Here is a 16,892-nt window from a genome sequence, read left to right on the forward strand (position 1 = left end):
CAATAAAACTACAACTTCTTTAGGTTTAGGTAACAAAACTACTATATCCACTTCTGCTCCTGTCATAATTACTACAGTTGCTAGAGGTTGCTGTTGTGTTCTTTTATACCTTCTTTCGGTGATCTACTATGTGAATAGATGATAAAACCTACTAGTGGGTATAGTAGGCCCCTATTGACCCACATTTATGGGGCTTATAGCAACTGATAACGCCTATTTAATAGCCTGACAACAGTCTAATCAGCTGAACATGATCTCATTCTTAATGTGGTCACAATAGAATCATCAAGAGGTGTACTCATTAATTATTTAACAATATTTGATGCTATCATTTATTTTATTGATTTGAATATTGGGTTGAATATTGGGTTATTACTATTTAAAAATGTAAAATATTTTCTTCTAATATCTAATCACACCCGCATCATATTCCAGGAATGTGCAATGTACTCTGACATTATTTTGTACTCACACTCTGATAAGAAGTGTGATCATACAGGCGACTAATGAAGACTACTGGGGCTTCATGTGTTAGGGCTCCATTTAGCTTGTTTTTCTACCTGGTTGCCAGGTGCTTCAAACCCTCCAAGGAGGCGGGGTGCGGTTGCTGTTGATGATGGTGAAGGTCCCCCAGGCCAGAGCACAGAATACCAAACCACATCAGGCAGAGGAGCATGGTGAGCCCCCGATGAGAGCATGCACCCAATAAATGGCTTATGCAACTGATCAGCAACTCATTCAACATTATGTAACAGCATTACGTCAGGCTGCTGCTCACAGCTGGGCCGGGGACTACCACTGTCACTGTCAGTCATAACAATGCGGGTCAGATCACAACGAGGCATGCATCTACTGTTTATAGATGGTCTGAGTGTGTGAAGAGAGTGTCAAGGTGTAACAGGGGTGCCAATGTCCATGCATCTAATGTCGTTCAGCACTAAATATTAAATGCAACATGAATGAGCAGGCTGGATTTCCGGAGACGAATTGGACCGAGAGATTACTGACATAAGCGGTCACTGTGCTAAATTAGCCTGCTTGATGTTCTGTATGCCAACAATGAGCTTAGAGGGAACACTAGCTCTGATTGGTTCCTGATGTCACTATTTTGGTTCATCTCTCAGTCATCCGATTGTGATTCCAATGGTGCTGAAGTGCACAGAAGAAGTACAGTACATTAGCTTTTACCTGCTGAGCCCCGCTCACTTCAAACCAGTTAGATAAGCACAAAGAAAAGATGAAATACTGAAATCTGTCATAACCAAAGTCGTTCTAACTTTGGCACAAAATTGTGTTACTCGTAGTAAGAAGCTGATTGAGGAAATACGTTCTCAGGGACTTTAAAAGCTGATCTTTATTAGTGAGGTAATTTTCCTACAGTAGCCTGGTTCCGGCCATCTGAATCACTTCCCGCATCTCTTCATTTCTTCAGCAACTCAAACAAGTCTGGTGTTGTGCTCACTGATGGGAAAACAGCTGAGTCAACCAGAGCGTTGTAGGCGGGATTAAAGGGAAACTCCACCAATTTTACACATCAAAGTCTGTGCACAGGTGTTGGAGAGAACTACTCTACCCTGACACACCAAGCTGACGGTCGGCCGTCGGACAGTTTAGTTTAGTCAGTAAAATCTGGCCTGCACTCGCCGAAATTGAGCCAATCGCAACGCACGACCGCAGCTTCAGTTACACTGCGCATGTGTTATACCCCATACCACAAGACCCATGTCCGCCCGTGACCCAGCCTCCTTTCCATTGGCCTTGATGCAGTGTATGTGAATGACGTCAGCTGACAGGAAGTAAACATGGACCCAAGCTGTTGCCTAGCAATGCAATTCTGTTGAAACGGTCTATATTAAGGACTAAAAATCTGGATGTTTCAGTTTCTGCTGCTTTGATTTTTTTCTATTTAAAATCTTTCTCTCGTGTGAGTCTCCTCACTTTAAACCATCACTAGACAGTTTATGTGACGCGAATGCTTTCATTCATCAGATTATGACATAAATAACTGCAAAAACAAACCTACTGCATATACTCAGTCAGTTTATCTATGCTTCTGAAGGGACTATAATCTGGTTGTACTGTAACAGCTAGTAATGCACGTAAACTGGTTTAATTTGTAATAATTGTAAGATACACATAAGAAAATGAAAAACAAGAGGGGGGAAGTCATAGAGGGTGTCCCATGTTTAAGAAAATATCATACGAGGACTGTGTGGGTGGACTTCAGAGGCCGGTCATTTGTCGTTCCATCCCAACACAAGCCCTGAATGAATATAGTGAAGTATAATGAAGTGTTCAGCCCCCTGCTCATGCTGATCTTGTGATAGGGGAAAAACACATTCCCTCTACATTACTTGCCAAGTGTGTGTGTGTGTGTGTGTGTGTGTGTGTGTGTGTGTGTGTGGGCGTGCGCACACTGGGGAATCCTGCATCGAAGGAACACAATAAATCACATTTTAGCAGGATCATGTGATTAATGGAGGGAGGGCAGTGAAGCATTTGGAAAACCCTGCTGCAGACTTGAGGACATTGTGTTACGTTTCTAAAGAGAACACGGGCCGAAACACAAAGTAGAAAGTATTAAAAAAAAAAACTAACCTAAGAAACCTTACAACACATATGTCCAAATGGATTGTACATAATAAAATCGACCTTACATAGAAAGTCTAATTTGCTGAACAACAGCCCCACCTATAGGACAGAAACGTTGGCTACACTCTGATTAAAGACATTAAACAGAATGTCAACTTTATTGATTATAATGAAGAGTGTACACATACAGTAGAAGCAGTGAAGGCTGAATGTCCTAAAATGTTTTTAAAGATATCAAAATGGTCCCTCTGAATAACTTGTGTGTAAAATATAATAAGGCACTTTTGTTATAAAATAGAACAAAGCTGTGCAATAAAAAAAAAGGAATAACTAGGAACAATTTGGACAACACCTTTCCATTATATCAAACTGATTTAAATGGCACAAGAAAAAGTACAAACAACTAATGAAAATGTAGTGAACCAAAGCCAAAACATCAATTCTCCAAAGGCATCGTCTTGTCCTTTAAAAGGCATGTTGTGCTCTCAATTATAAGATTTGTGACAGTGAAGAAAAAATTACCTGAATGCGTGATTAAAGCTAATCTCAAACAATCTTTTAACGTCAAATTTCAACTCGAGGCACAAAAATTAACATTTAGGTAACGCGTGCAATGGCTTCGGGTCCAAAACAAAGCATATTACCATTTCATTCTCCAATTTTAAACGTGGAGTTGCAAGTAAATCACAATATTCAAAGCTAAAGTTATCTGTCTTAAAAGGTGCAAATTAGCAACAGGCTACAGGCCACATGTTGACAGACTTCACCGTTCTTAGCTGAAGTCTCTGCCGGTGAGCACCAGCGGGGCCACCAGGGTCCAGAGGAAGATCCCCAAGCCGAGCCAGCTGGAGCAGATCTTCACCCATACGGCCGGCATGGTGCTCTGCATGACCTGGTATTTGGTGTCGGGCCTGATGAGCCGAGAACAAAAAGTCAGTGTTGCGAAAAGTCAGCCTCTCTGACGGAGTTAACCAAGGAAAAAAAACAGATACTTACATGTACCAGTTGGTGAGAGTCATCATGATGTAGAGGGAGGCCAGAGAGAGGCTGAAGTGAAAGAAGGAGTAGCTGTAGGTGACTCCCTCCTCCTCGTTGTCCACGGCCCGATGGAGTCCGTCCTCCCCTGCCTGGGACTCATTGTTGGTCAGACCCTGGCCCTCCTCAGTCTGCATCAGCTTGTTCACCTGGGTGTTGTTGGAGGAGCGGATGCTGTGACGGACGAGAGCACAAGATGTCATGTTGGCATACAGTAACAGGGCATCATCTAAAGTAAACAACCATGTCGTTCTTATTTATGACTGACGCATCCGCGAGGGTCGCTAGTGTCCGCTTTGGCCAAAATGACGTCACACCATCAGACACGGCCCTTCGCGGTGGTTCTGTTTGACAGGTTTTTGCCGAAATCCAAATTTTAAACCAAAAACTATGCGGACTAGAGATGCTAATTTTTTAAAAAAAATTTAGAACCGATAACCGACCCTCGTTAACCGATTATTAACCATTATCCAACAAGATTACCATAACCCATGCAGCGGTGTTATTTTTAGTGCCTTACACGCCGCCCTGCTGCAACGATAAGCCGATGCACAAACAGGTTAAATCCATCATTTATCGGCAGCTGCAGTGTATGCGTAAAACAGACAACTGAGTCCCCAGTTCACCCGTCCGGGAGAGTTACTGCAGCAGCCATGACGCTGCGTGTATTGTCCCAGTAAGTCTGCACCGCACCATTTAGTTAGGCTGCGAGGTGGTCAGCAGTGTGTCTGCCTGGCTACTGTCTCCGTTAGTAAGTATCCTACAGTTTCTTGCCGTTTGGTTTGTGCTACGTACGGAGATGAAGCGTTGCTGGTGGCTTCGTGCTCGCCATTGTCACACACATACAGTCGGTCAGCGTGGCGTAACTTTAGCGAGTATCCGACAGGCCGTGTGTGTGTGTGTGTGTGTGGCGGCGGCGGTGAGTGTGGGGTTGTCGGTGGCGTTGTAGCTGTGCAGTGTGTGTACAGTTGTACACAACTTCTCAAAACCCAAGCCAAGCTCCTGTATCTGTAACGCCGGCTCAGACTCACTTAAGGTGGGCTGTTAAGGTGGACCAGCTATTCTCCTTGAAGTGACAAGCTGCTCCTCTTAGGTTTGCTCAGCTTTTTAGCTATTTTGAATATTTCTTTTAACCGATAGCATTAATCGGTTAAAGTTATTAATGTTGGTAAATGGTTAAAAGGTTCATTATTAACATCCCTAATGCAGCAACTTTGAGGATGCCGGTTTGTTGCGAGGAGAAAGGTTGCATCAACCTGCAGTCAGTAATGTATGTGTTTAACTTAAAAGTGTTTTTCAGTTATTTCTAAAAATGTCGTCTTGTAAAGGCAAATCATTGAAATGAAACTTAAAAACAGCAGCAGTTAGAGTAAAATACCTGGCGTAAAGAGTACAGAACAAGAAAATGATCAATCCCACGATGCCCTGTGCGTCCCACCACTGGGTGGTTCCAGGAGCCCGGGTGGGAGCCGGTCCCGGTGCTGGAGTTGGGGTGACGGTCTGGACCAAACTCAACAGACTGGGGTTACACTGCCGGTCTGAGGTCGGAAACACAGAAAACAATATTAAATATGACAACTCATAATTATTACAGCTACAGGGGCGTGTTTTTTTCTTTATACTCCTTCCCAACGTCAGTTTTCCCGGTTTGAGTTGTGAATAAAAGGCCGTTGTGTCGTGACTTACTGGGGTTGTTGCTCATGGCTGACCAGGTGATATACATGGTGTAAAGGGAGATGAATGAGGCCTGGAGCAGGCCTGAGCTGGGCTGAGCCTCCTGTGGCGACATGAGATGAAATGAGTCAGAAAATAAATCCCTGTGCCGGTATAACAAAACTCATTTCACTAAAGTCATTTTCCCACACAGAGATAAAAATGTTAATTTCATATTAGCTTGTCTTCTGGATTGAGCATCATATAGCAGTTATCCTCATGTCTTGCTAATATACATAACATCATCGGTAGAGTATTATACATGAAGGATTAGGGCACAAATATCAACATTTAGCAGCTACAGTTATGACCATATTAACATCTGTCTTCTATTACCTGAACTTTGGGCACAATGGCCACGATGGACACAGCGATGCAGAATAAGAAGTTGAGGCTGATGAAGACCTTGTGCTCGGTGCAGTCGTCAGGTTGGGTATAAAACACGTAGAAAAGCACGACAGCGGTGAAAGCCAAGGCGTAGAAGAGGATGGTGAAGGTCAGCAGAGCTGCGAGGAAAACATGAGCGAAGAGTGACATCGTTAGACGCATCCCATGAAACCTGACTCAAATCGGTCAGTGTAGTTTGATAGAATTTTGTAAATTCATCACTACTATACTACTACTAAACCTGCGTCAATGCAAACGTATGAATATGCTAGTATACTAATAGTACAAATTTATTTTATTCTGGTTTTAGTGATTTTATATTTAATATCAATTTCATATTTTACGATATCATCACGATATTTGAGTCACGATACAATCTTATTGCAATTTTGTGTAGTGAGTTTGTGAGTACTGCGATAAGACACATTGCAATATATTGCAATTTATTATGATTTATTACCTTTTTTCAACTGCAAATAATGCAGTTTGTCAACATCTGTTTTGTCTAATAACATAGTTTTCACTCTGTTCATCACAGAGGTTTCATTCACATATCTTGAGGTCAGAGGTCAAGGGACCCCTTTGAAAACGGCCATGCCAGTTTTTCCTCGCCAAAATTTAGCGTAAATTTGGAGCGTTATTTAGCGATCTTGCCAACAAGCCAACATGACACGGTGCCAATCGATTCCTTTCATATGATACCAGTATCTTGACTCTAGCTATAAGACTGAGCCTGCTACAACCTCTGAAAGACAGACAAGCGTCCAGACCCGACATCGAATTGTTAAGAGGTTAATAGTTTATATAATAAAAGATTGATACTTGTCGTCCGTGTATCGGTACAATATACTGGTATTGCCCTGCAAAACCTCATTGACCAAACCATTAATTTTAAACTTGCACTTGCAGGTTTACATTGGGATAAATGGAGAGTGTGTTGCCCTTCTACCTGCAAACCAGCACTTGGAGTTTCCATTTTCTGCCCTCTGCAGCCAGGACTGGTTCCAGGAATGGGCGAAGTCCACCAGCAGGATGAGCTGGATGATGATGAAGAAGAAAGAGCCCACCATGCCAAAGTAATACCACACTGAGACCAGACAGAAAAGGATGCAGGACATTTGTTTAGAAGGTTATTAGGCTGTGCAATGGCAGAGACATTCATTTACAGTACTAAACCATAAAGTAGGAGACGCTCACCACAGTATGTGCCATTGTAGGTCAACATTTATCAGTTCTGGTTAACAATGAACATCAGAATAGATTATTGAAGGTTCTTCAATATTTACATTTTACTCTATGGTAGAAACATATTTTGGAGAACTATTGAGGCTCAATACCGAGCCCTATTTTTGACTCAAGATTCTGCAGCTTTGCACTTGAAACAAGCAGTGTAGCACCCTATTTGTCTGAAGGTGTGTGAGTTGCTGGAAGGTTTAGATAAGAAATAATAAAGCAATAAAGAAACTACAACATCTAATAAGACACTAATAATAGGTGCATTAATACATACCTGTATTAAAGATGCCATCTGGAATGAAGAAAGCTCCCACAGCTATGCCAACCAACAGCAGGAACTTGAAGAACCAGAATCTGAGAAGACAAAAAAGGAAAATTAATCTAAGTATGTATACAGAACAAGTATGTTTTTCTCTCTGTTTAAAGTAGGGCTGTCAAAGTTAACGTGATAATAACGCGTTAACGCAAATTTTAACGCCACTAATTTCTTTAATGCATTAATGCAATCGATCTTTTGGAAGTTGTAGCAGGCTCAGTTTTAAAGCTGGAGTGAAGATACTGGTATCATGTGAAACTATGAAAACCTAAGGAATCCATTGGTATCAACCATGTCATGTTAGCTTGTCATGAAGGAGGTTAAATAACGCTCCAAACATACGCTAAATTTTAGCAAATAAAAACCTCTGACGTCAGGATATGTGAATGAAAATGGGTTCTATGGGTACCTACGAGTCTCCCCTTTACAGACATGCCCACTTTATGATAATCACATGCAGTTTGGGGCAAGTCACAGTCAAGTCAGCACACTGACACACTGACAGCTGTTGTTGCCTGTTGGGCTGCAGTTTGCCATGTTATGATTTGAGCATATTTTTTAGGGTTTCTGGACAATATTTGTCATTTTTTTGTGTTAGTAATTGATTTTCAATAATAAATATATACATACATTTGCACAAAATAAGCATATTTCCCCACTCCCATGATTAGAGTATTAAATACTTGACAAATCTCTTTTTAAAGTACATTTTGAACACATAAAAAATGGGTGATTCATTTGCGATTAATCGTGATTGAATATTTTAAATCGATTGACAGCCCTTGTTTGAATACAGTCTTAGAGGTGCAGTCCCCATGTTTCGCCAGCAGAGTGCAGCGTGCCTTCATCACACAGGACTGTGTTACTGAGGCTGCAGTGCACAGTACCAACCCATTTTGGATGGTGGCTCGGGGGTCCTTGCTGCTGCGCACTCGGATCATGATGACGGAGAAGAGGAAGAAGAAGCAGGCCATGGCGAAGCACATGCGGTACACCGACTTGTAGCCGACAATGATGTCGCAGTTCACCTTGTTGTCTGTGCCAGGTATGGATGTCCCACCGAGACAGAAACCTGGAATCTGACAGTGTGAAGCACACAAAGGAAATAAAAAGTGGATAACAGGCGAGGATTAAACTGGGTCAACTGGAATGCTTTTTGGTATTGGATGATCTAAAAAAAAAAAAAAAAGATCTATTCTTTGTCTTCTGAGACTACTGGTTGAGAAATAAGAAACACATAATCCAAACTGCCCAGCTGCTCCACAGTATCACTGTTGCTGGGTTACAGACTTATGAAACAAATCTGAATTATTTTCCAATTTTTTCTTGAATTGGAAATGACATGTGGGTTGAGAGAATTCAAAGATACTTGGGCCTGATTATAAAATGATTAAACTCGCCTTATGTAACAGCCCAGTGTGGACCATTAAATTGGATCTAATCTAGTCTCATCTAATGTACCTTTTTAAGATGTTCCTCCATGCCTGGGAGAATCATAATGACAGACACCAGAGTCCCAAGCAGCAGCAGGAAGGAGAAGGCCAGCCGGCTCACGGTGGAGTTGAACGTTGACGGGCAGCATGATGACAGGAGGCAAGAGGCCGAGCCGCACAAACAGGACGCCTGGAGAAGAGACGCGGCAGAGAATTAGCTGGGCATTCATACAGATTCATATTTTATGAAACTCAGGGACAAGGCTCTGGGGTGTGGGATAATCAGAATAATGCATGCATGGCTTGCTGTAATGGAAGAAATAAAAAACAAATAACACTGTGTCTGCTGTCAGGGCAACCATCTTTCTCCTTCTTGTGCACGCTTCCCCAAAAGCAAAAGACAAATAATGATTTACAGAGGCATTAGAGCTGCCAATGCCATCATAACAAATCTCTCTGTTCCTCATCCAGCGCTGTGAACAGGATCACAGAGGATTCCTGCATGATTCAGACGCAGACTACTGAGAGGTGTGTGAAGCACTGAGGCGGAGACTGTAGCTGAGATCAGCCATCCTTCACTAAATAGGAGTGTGCACAAGAGTACACAGGCCTTCGGTGTAAACATTGCAGCCGTGACGAGAAGAATCCAGTTTATATGGTTCAGACTGGCCTATGTCCTACTGCCTTGGCAACAAACAACTCTTACAAAGCAGTCAAGAGGAAACAACACAATTACCGAAACAAAACCCAGAGTTTACTTAAAAACATTACAAATAACTCATGGTGATAACACAGGATTGGGCTGTCAAAGTTAACACAATAAAGCAAATTCGTTTTAACGCCACTAATTTCTTTAACGCATTAACGCAACTTGCAATTTTTAGTTTGTAGTGGGCTTTGGTTTAGATAGAGAGTGAGAGTTGGTATCATATGAGGCTAGAAAACCAAATGAATCCATTGGTATCAACCATGTCATATTAGCTTGTCGTGAAGGAGGTTAAATAACGCTCCAAACATACGCATTTAGCAAATAAAAACTGCCATGGCCATTTTCAAAGGGGTCCCTTGACCTCTGACCTCAAGATATGTGAATGAAAATGTTCCGATATAGTTTGGGTGAGTACTTTTCATACAAACCTTCATCAAATTTTAGTTCTCCAAAAACATTTTGTGAGGATTGCAACTCGATCAGAGTCACACATCTCTGCTCCTCTATTTCAGAAACTCCAGATTCTTACTATTTATATCATTATTTCTCAAATATGTGTTTTTATTTATAAGATACTTTCTGGTGGGAATATTCCTGAGCAGTTCAAGACCTATTTTAAAACAAATTCTCAGGTCCATTCTTACTCAACCCGTCAATCTCTAGATCTTCATCCTCCTAAATGTCTCACTAGTAGAGGTCAATTTTCAATGAGATTTAGGGGAACCAAATTATGGAGTAGCTTTTCACATCTATCAATAAACTGTTCATCTGTCAAATGTTTCAAAAGTCGCTTAAAGGGTCATTTAAATTGCTGTTTTGTAATTGCTTTTCCCCATGTTGTCCATGTATCTGTTTTTATGTTTTTTTATTTTTTCCCACTCACAATGTTGTTTGGTTATGATTGCCCAGAAATCATTATAGATATTTAAATAAATATCCTCCTCACAAACACTAACCATACACTTCCACGCAACACACACTTGTCTTTTTTGATATATTTACTATATTGTTATTGTTGTTATTATATATATATATCTTGTTCTAATTGTTTGTTATCACTATTATGTAGTCATATTATTTCTTTATATTAATCTTGTCTCAAGGTGGAGGCTTCAGATAAGCCCAGTGGGTTTTTTGCCTCTTCCTGCACTGTATAGTATTCATTTATTTTTTTGTTATGTTGTGTAGTCTTAAATTGTGCAAAATAAATAAACAATATTATGGTGGGCACGCACATGAATATAAAACAGTTTTTTGATATAATAAATATAAAACTGTTATGTTAAATAAATAATTATTATTTTATTAGTTATAATAAATATAAAACTTATGTTAAATAAATTATTATTATTTTATTACTTATAATAAATATAAAACTGTTATGTTAAATAAATTATTATTTTATTAGTTATAATAAATATAAAACTTATGTTAAATAAATTATTATTATTTTATTACTTATAATAAATATAAAACTGTTATGTTAAATAAATTATTATTTTATTAGTTATAATAAATATAAAACTGTTATGTTAAATAAATAATTATTATTTTATTAGTAATAATAAATATAAGACTGTTATGTTAAATAAATTATTATTATTTTATTAGTTATAATAATATAAAACTGTTATGTTAAATAAATAATTTGTATTTTATTAGTTATAATAAATATAAAACTGTTATGTTAAATAAATAATTTGTATTTTATTAGTTATAATAAATATAAAACTGTTATGTTAAATGTATTATTATTATTTTATTAGTTATAATAAATATAAAACTGTTATGTTAAATGTATTATTATTATTTTATTAGTTATAATAAATATAAAACTGTTATGTTAAATAGATAACCATTATTTTATCATTTATAATAAATATAAAACTGTTTTATATCTGTGGGCGGCACAACCAGGAGAGAGCGACGCAACAGAGACGCCCTTCTCCAAACTCAAAGGGGATGACGTAATGAGCCCAAGTTAAACCCGGAAATTGCGCATTTTTAGAAAACACACAGCATATCTAACAAACAGAGTTACATTTTGTAAGAATTACTCCTTGACTGCATTAATTCCTAAACATTAACAGACGAATTACCCTCTAAATTAACTGTAAATAAAGTCAAAGGACAACAAAGACGCTCCTGTTCTCACAACAAACCACCTGATAGTTCACCGACACCTTCACGTCCTTTAATAAATAAACAAAACATCTTAAAAGTCGGTCTAAGAGTTAGTTTAAGCTGGGTTTAACGTTCAACTTTACAAGGTTTGTCAACTTTAAATGTGTGGGTCTCTTATTATGCTGGCAGCAGTGAGATATAAAGGTGTTATTAGGTAGTTTCACTTGATGTTGTTGTTTCGATCATAACGTGTTTTCTCGACTGAACAATGCGTAGCTTAAATTAGTCAAATAGTATGAAATACTAAATAAACATGTTTCATACAGCAACACTACAAACAATATATGTTTACTTACACAGCTGGCAAGGGAACCCAAAGCCAAACAAGCTCCCATGTTGGTTTAAATCACAGTTCAGACGAAAGTCGTGAAATCTTCAGAAAAGTTCAGGAAGAAACTGAGACACAAAATGGCGACGTCAAGTAATTTAACAAGAACAGAAGGAAATCCGGTTGTTCCCTTCAAAATAAAAGCTTTTTGTCATGTATACACTTTTTTATGTTATAAATTATACTATTTCAATTTGTTTATTAATGAATTTTAAGGGTAAATATCCATATGGCACACAATGAATCCGTGGAGTATTATAAAATATTGTCCAGAAACCCTCACAGGTACTGCATTTAGCATAAAACAATATGCTCAAATCATAACATGGCAAACTGCAGCCCAACAGGCAACAACAGCTGTCAGTGTGTCAGTGTGCTGACTTGACTATGACTTGTCCCAAACTGCATGTGATTATCATAAAGTGGGCGTGTCTGTAAAGGGGAGGCTCCTGGGTACCCATAGAACCCATTTTCATTCACATTGCAAGTTTTTCCTCGCCAAAATTTAGGGCAAGTTTGAAGCATTATTTAACCTCCCTTGCGACAAGCTAACATGACATGGTTGATACCAATGGATTCCAAGGTTTTTTAGTTTCATATGATACCAGTATCTCCACTCTAGCTTTAAAACTGAGCCCGCTACAACTTCCGAAAGATCGATTGCGTTAATGCGTTAAAGAAATTAGTGGCGTTAAAATTCACGTTAACGCGTCATTATCACATTAACTTTGACAGCCCTAATTTAAATAGAGAGAAAAACATACTTGTTCTGTACAGAACCCATTTTCATTCACATATCTTGAGGTCAGAGGTCAAGGGACCCCTTTGAAAATGGCCATGCCAGTTTTTATTTGCCAAAATTTTGTGTTGTTTATCCTCCTTCGCTACAAGCTAGTATGATTGACACCAATGGATTCCTTAGGTTTTCTAGTTTCATATGATGCTTCACTCGAGCTTTAAAACTGAGCCCACCACAACTGAAAAATCGCTGTGGCGTTAAAACTAATTTGCGTTAACTTTGACAGCCCTGGTTCTAATGCATCATACATATTATTTTAGGGTCTTGTTATTCAGCTGTGATATGTGTACGTTATTCCTCAAATAAGTTAACTTCATTCACTTCACATTTAGTACATTTAATGTGCCATGTTTCACATATATGCATACATATATATATGACATTTCGGGGGATCTATTAGCAGAAATGGAATATAATATTAATAACTATGATTTTATTAGTGTATAATCACCTGAGACTAATAATAGTTGTGTTTTCGTTAGCTTAGAATGAGCCCTTCATATCTACATAGGGAGCGTGTCCTCTTCACGGAGTCTGCCATGTTGCTCCGCCATGTTTCTACAGTAGCACAGAACAGAAAAACCAAACACTGGCTCTAGGGAGAGTCTGTAGCATTTTTACGTTACCTGAAGGCCACCGTAGTTCTCTGACACGCTTGTGAAACTGCGGTAGCGTGAGCCGCTGAGTGCAAAACTGTGTTGGAAAAATAGATACATGCAGCAAATTCCTGAGGTCCTGACAGGTGACACTCATGGCCCTTGAAGCCTATTTCAGTTTCGGTGTTGCATACCCAGTCAACAAACTTGTAGTGCCTATTTGCAGACAAGAAACCCTAAATGGACAGAAGTGTCAGTCAGACAGATAATGTGAGATATACGACTGTGAGCATGCATGCAAGGTTATAAATGTCGCCAAACGAAGAGACTCAGGGCTCTCAGCCCTGAACATTTATGTTGATGGTTGTTTGCCCACTTGCAAGTGTTTATTAAACCTTTAAAAGACTCTCTCTCTTGATTTTCGAGTCCTTCTTCACAGAAATTGCCTCCACAAAAACCGGGGTACCAGCAGCCACCATCTGACTTCCGTTGCTCCTAAAGTAGTGTTATTATGGTAAGAATGGCCTCTGAACAAGGCGAACAGCATCACCTCGGTTTTGCACTCACATTACCTCAGTCTTGGAAGGGGAGGAGTCAGCAGAGGGGTGCTCAGTTGGTTGTAATCTGCAACCACACCACTAGATGATGCTAATTCCCGCACACTGTACCTTTAAGAAGAATGCAAATAATCACCTCATATCATTACATTATTTCATCTATAATGTCATTAGCGTATTGTATACAGTATCACACAATAAACCCAGAGTTGAGTATGAACACGCTATATGAGTTCCTCTCTTAGCTGTGTCCTTTGAATCTATGTGTGTAGATACTATGTAGTGCAACATGACACATTAAATGTACACAATGTGAAGTGAGTGAAGTTAACTTATTTGAGTATATTCACTCTAGCTTTAAAACTGAGTCCACACTCAGTTTTAAAGCTAGAGTGAACATACTGGTATTATATGAAAATGAAAAAACCTAAGGAATCCACTGGTATCAATCATACTGCTTGTCGCAAAGGAAGTTAAATAAGGCTCCAAACTTACACAAAATTTTGGCAAGGAAAATCTGGCATGGCCATTTTCGGAGGGGTCCCTTGACCTCTGACTTCAAGATATGTTAATGAAAACTGGTTCTATGGCTACCCACGAGTCTCTCCTTAATAGACATGCCCACTTTATGATAATCACATGCAGTTTGTGGGCAAATCATAGTCAAGTCAGCACACTGACACACTGACAGCTGTTGTTGCCTGTTGGGCTTGAGTTTGCCATGTTATGATTTGAGCATATTTTTTATGCTAAATGCAGTACCTGTGAGGGTTTCTGGACAATATTTGTAATTATTTTGTGTTGTTAATTGTATGTATGCAAATCAAATCAATAATAAATATATGCACACATTTGCATAAAGCAGCATATTTGCTCTCTCCCATGTTGATAACAGTATTAAATACTTAATAAATCTTCCTTTAGGGTATTTTGAACAGATAAAAAATATGCAATTAATTTGCGATTAATCATGATAAATCATGGAAAATCATGCGATTAATCGCAGCTAAATATTTTAATCGACTGATAGCCCTAATTAGAACAGATTCAAATTCTTCCTACTAAAGGGAAATCATATAGAGAAAAGCACTAGCCCTCTTGCACAATAAGGTCATTGCAAAGTCACTATACAGCCTAATTATATGGCTATATAGGAGCAAATAGGAATAACCAGAAGTAGCAAACAGTGAGTAAACAGGAGTGACAATAAAAGTCAGACGGTGAGTTTAAAGCAACAGGGGGGCAAACCTCCATCTGTTTGTGTCTGACCTTCAGAGAGTGAAGGTGTTCACCTGTGAATAATCAGTGCAAAGATAACGCTTCTCCACTGCTTCTTTTTTTCCCCTCCAGTCTAAAGAGCAGCAGGCTTGTCATATCCTCAAAAGAAAACCAGAATCATGGTTCGCATTAATGTTAATGAGCAGTCTAATGAATTTTATGTTAATCTGATGACAGCTTCATTTACAATGTTATGCCAACATTCCTCGAGGGACTGATATTTTCTGTATCTTTGACATTTTCATAATAATCCCAGAGTCTGCTTACAAAGCAGATTATCAGTACAATGTGTTCTTTATTACGGTCCTGTTGGTGGCAGGGAGTTCATTGTGACGTGTTTTACAGGTGTATTAATGGTACACTGTAATAGTCCTCCTCATTTATTAAATGAGATAAACAAAATATATTAAGAATGTAAAAAAAGCCTGTTGACTGAAACCATTACAGCCATTGGTGAATGCATATTTGACTTATTTGCTATTACTGGACCACTGTCATAATAATGAGATAAGGATAATACAATAAACTATCCATAGACCTATTACTCAGAACTGAGGACAAATTAGTGAGTGATTGGATTCTGTTAAATGGCAGGTGAAAAGGTGACTCCATTCCTTAGTATTTGAATGTTTGTGCACCCCTTACTAAAAAGATAATGGTACAAACCTTTGAGCAGCAGCGGCAAGACAAAACAGCTGGAGTTACACAGGAAACTGTACTACTGTGACTTCAAAATAAAACTAAATATTTGAAAATGTATATAAATAAAAAAAAAAATGTCAGCAGTAACAACTTCTATTACTACTGGTAGTAGTAGTAATAATAATAATAATAATAATAATTCTTTTTATTATTATACATGTAATAATTATAATAAGTGTACCATTCCATAGGCTACAAAAATAAATCTATCATCCATTTAAGTAACTGAATTAGTGAAACCAACACATAGGTAAAATGGTATTCTTCAAAGATTACACTGTATTATGATGGCGAATCGTATTTTCAGCTGAAAAAGAAAAGCAGTTTTGTTTATGGTTTTGTTTTTTTGTTATTTGTCTTTCTTTTTTATAATATCCTTTGTTTTTTTATAGGTCCCTGTACTTGTCTTTACCTGTTTTGTAATCACTTTATCACACAATAAAAAAAATAAAAATAAAAAAAATACAGAAAACGTGATATTCTGTTTAGCTGTGATTGTATTGGTATTAACACAACACAGTGAGAACTTCGGGTCAGACAGAAAAGCCACCCTACCAGGATACGACAGGCTATATTATACCAAGCTAATTTTGTTTATTTATTTATTCATTTATTTATTTTGCTGTACCCTGAATGTTACATTTGTGGTATAATACTTCCTTTACATTTCAATTTCATTTATTTATTTTTGCTGTACCCTGAATGTTATATTTGTGGTATAATACTTCCTTTAAATTTAAATTGTATTTATTTATTTTTGCTGTACCCTGAATGTTATATTTGTGGTATAATACTTCCTTTAAATTTAAATTGTATTTATTTATTTTTGCTGTACCCTGAATGTTATATTTGTGATATAATACTTCCTTTAAATTTCAATTTCATTTATTTATTTTTGCTGTACCCTGAATGTTATATTTGTGGTATAATACTTCCTTTAAATTTAAATTGTATTTATTTATTTTTGCTGTACCCTGAATGTTATATTTGTGATATAATACTTCCTTTAAATTTAAATTTTATTTAT

General features: G+C 38.1%; 1 protein-coding gene and 1 long non-coding RNA gene across 3 annotated transcripts; both read right to left on the reverse strand.

The window, feature by feature from the left end:
* Positions 1-2,717: 2,717 nt before the first annotated feature.
* serinc2 (serine incorporator 2) lies at positions 2,718-12,054 on the reverse strand. Of its 2 annotated transcripts, XM_037796047.1 has the most exons (11): positions 11,902-12,054; positions 8,741-8,902; positions 8,171-8,358; positions 7,238-7,317; positions 6,677-6,814; positions 5,677-5,846; positions 5,314-5,404; positions 5,006-5,165; positions 3,589-3,801; positions 3,321-3,503; positions 2,718-3,267 (listed from the first exon to the last, which is right to left on the reverse strand). In XM_037796047.1, the coding sequence occupies exons 1-10, from the start codon at positions 11,938-11,940 to the stop codon at positions 3,365-3,367; spliced, it is 1,380 nt and encodes a 459-aa protein (XP_037651975.1). In that variant the 5' UTR covers positions 11,941-12,054; the 3' UTR covers positions 2,718-3,267; positions 3,321-3,364. The 2 variants fall into 2 exon arrangements, with proteins under 2 accessions (XP_037651975.1, XP_037651974.1); XM_037796046.1 differs by having other exon boundaries at positions 2,718-3,503.
* Positions 4,057-4,997, reverse strand: LOC119504004. Its single transcript, XR_005210469.1, has 2 exons — positions 4,495-4,997; positions 4,057-4,363 (listed from the first exon to the last, which is right to left on the reverse strand). It is a non-coding gene; the product is annotated as an uncharacterized LOC119504004 (long non-coding RNA).
* Positions 12,055-16,892: the final 4,838 nt, after the last annotated feature.

The sequence above is a fragment of the Sebastes umbrosus genome, chromosome 15 (assembly GCF_015220745.1).
Source record: "Sebastes umbrosus isolate fSebUmb1 chromosome 15, fSebUmb1.pri, whole genome shotgun sequence".
Lineage (NCBI taxonomy): Eukaryota > Metazoa > Chordata > Actinopteri > Perciformes > Sebastidae > Sebastes > Sebastes umbrosus.

Excerpts from the sequence above, each read along its gene's own strand:
- serinc2 (XM_037796047.1), bottom strand. The coding sequence starts at position 11,940 with ATGGGAGCTTGTTTGGCTTTGGGTTCCCTTGCCAGCTGT. Across the intron at positions 8,903-11,901 it reads TGGGTTCCCTTGCCAGCTGT|GCGTCCTGTTTGTGCGGCTC; the intron begins GTAAGTAAACAT and ends TCTCTTCTCCAG. Across the intron at positions 5,847-6,676 it reads CTCCAAGTGCTGGTTTGCAG|CTCTGCTGACCTTCACCATC; the intron begins GTAGAAGGGCAA and ends TTTTCCTCGCAG.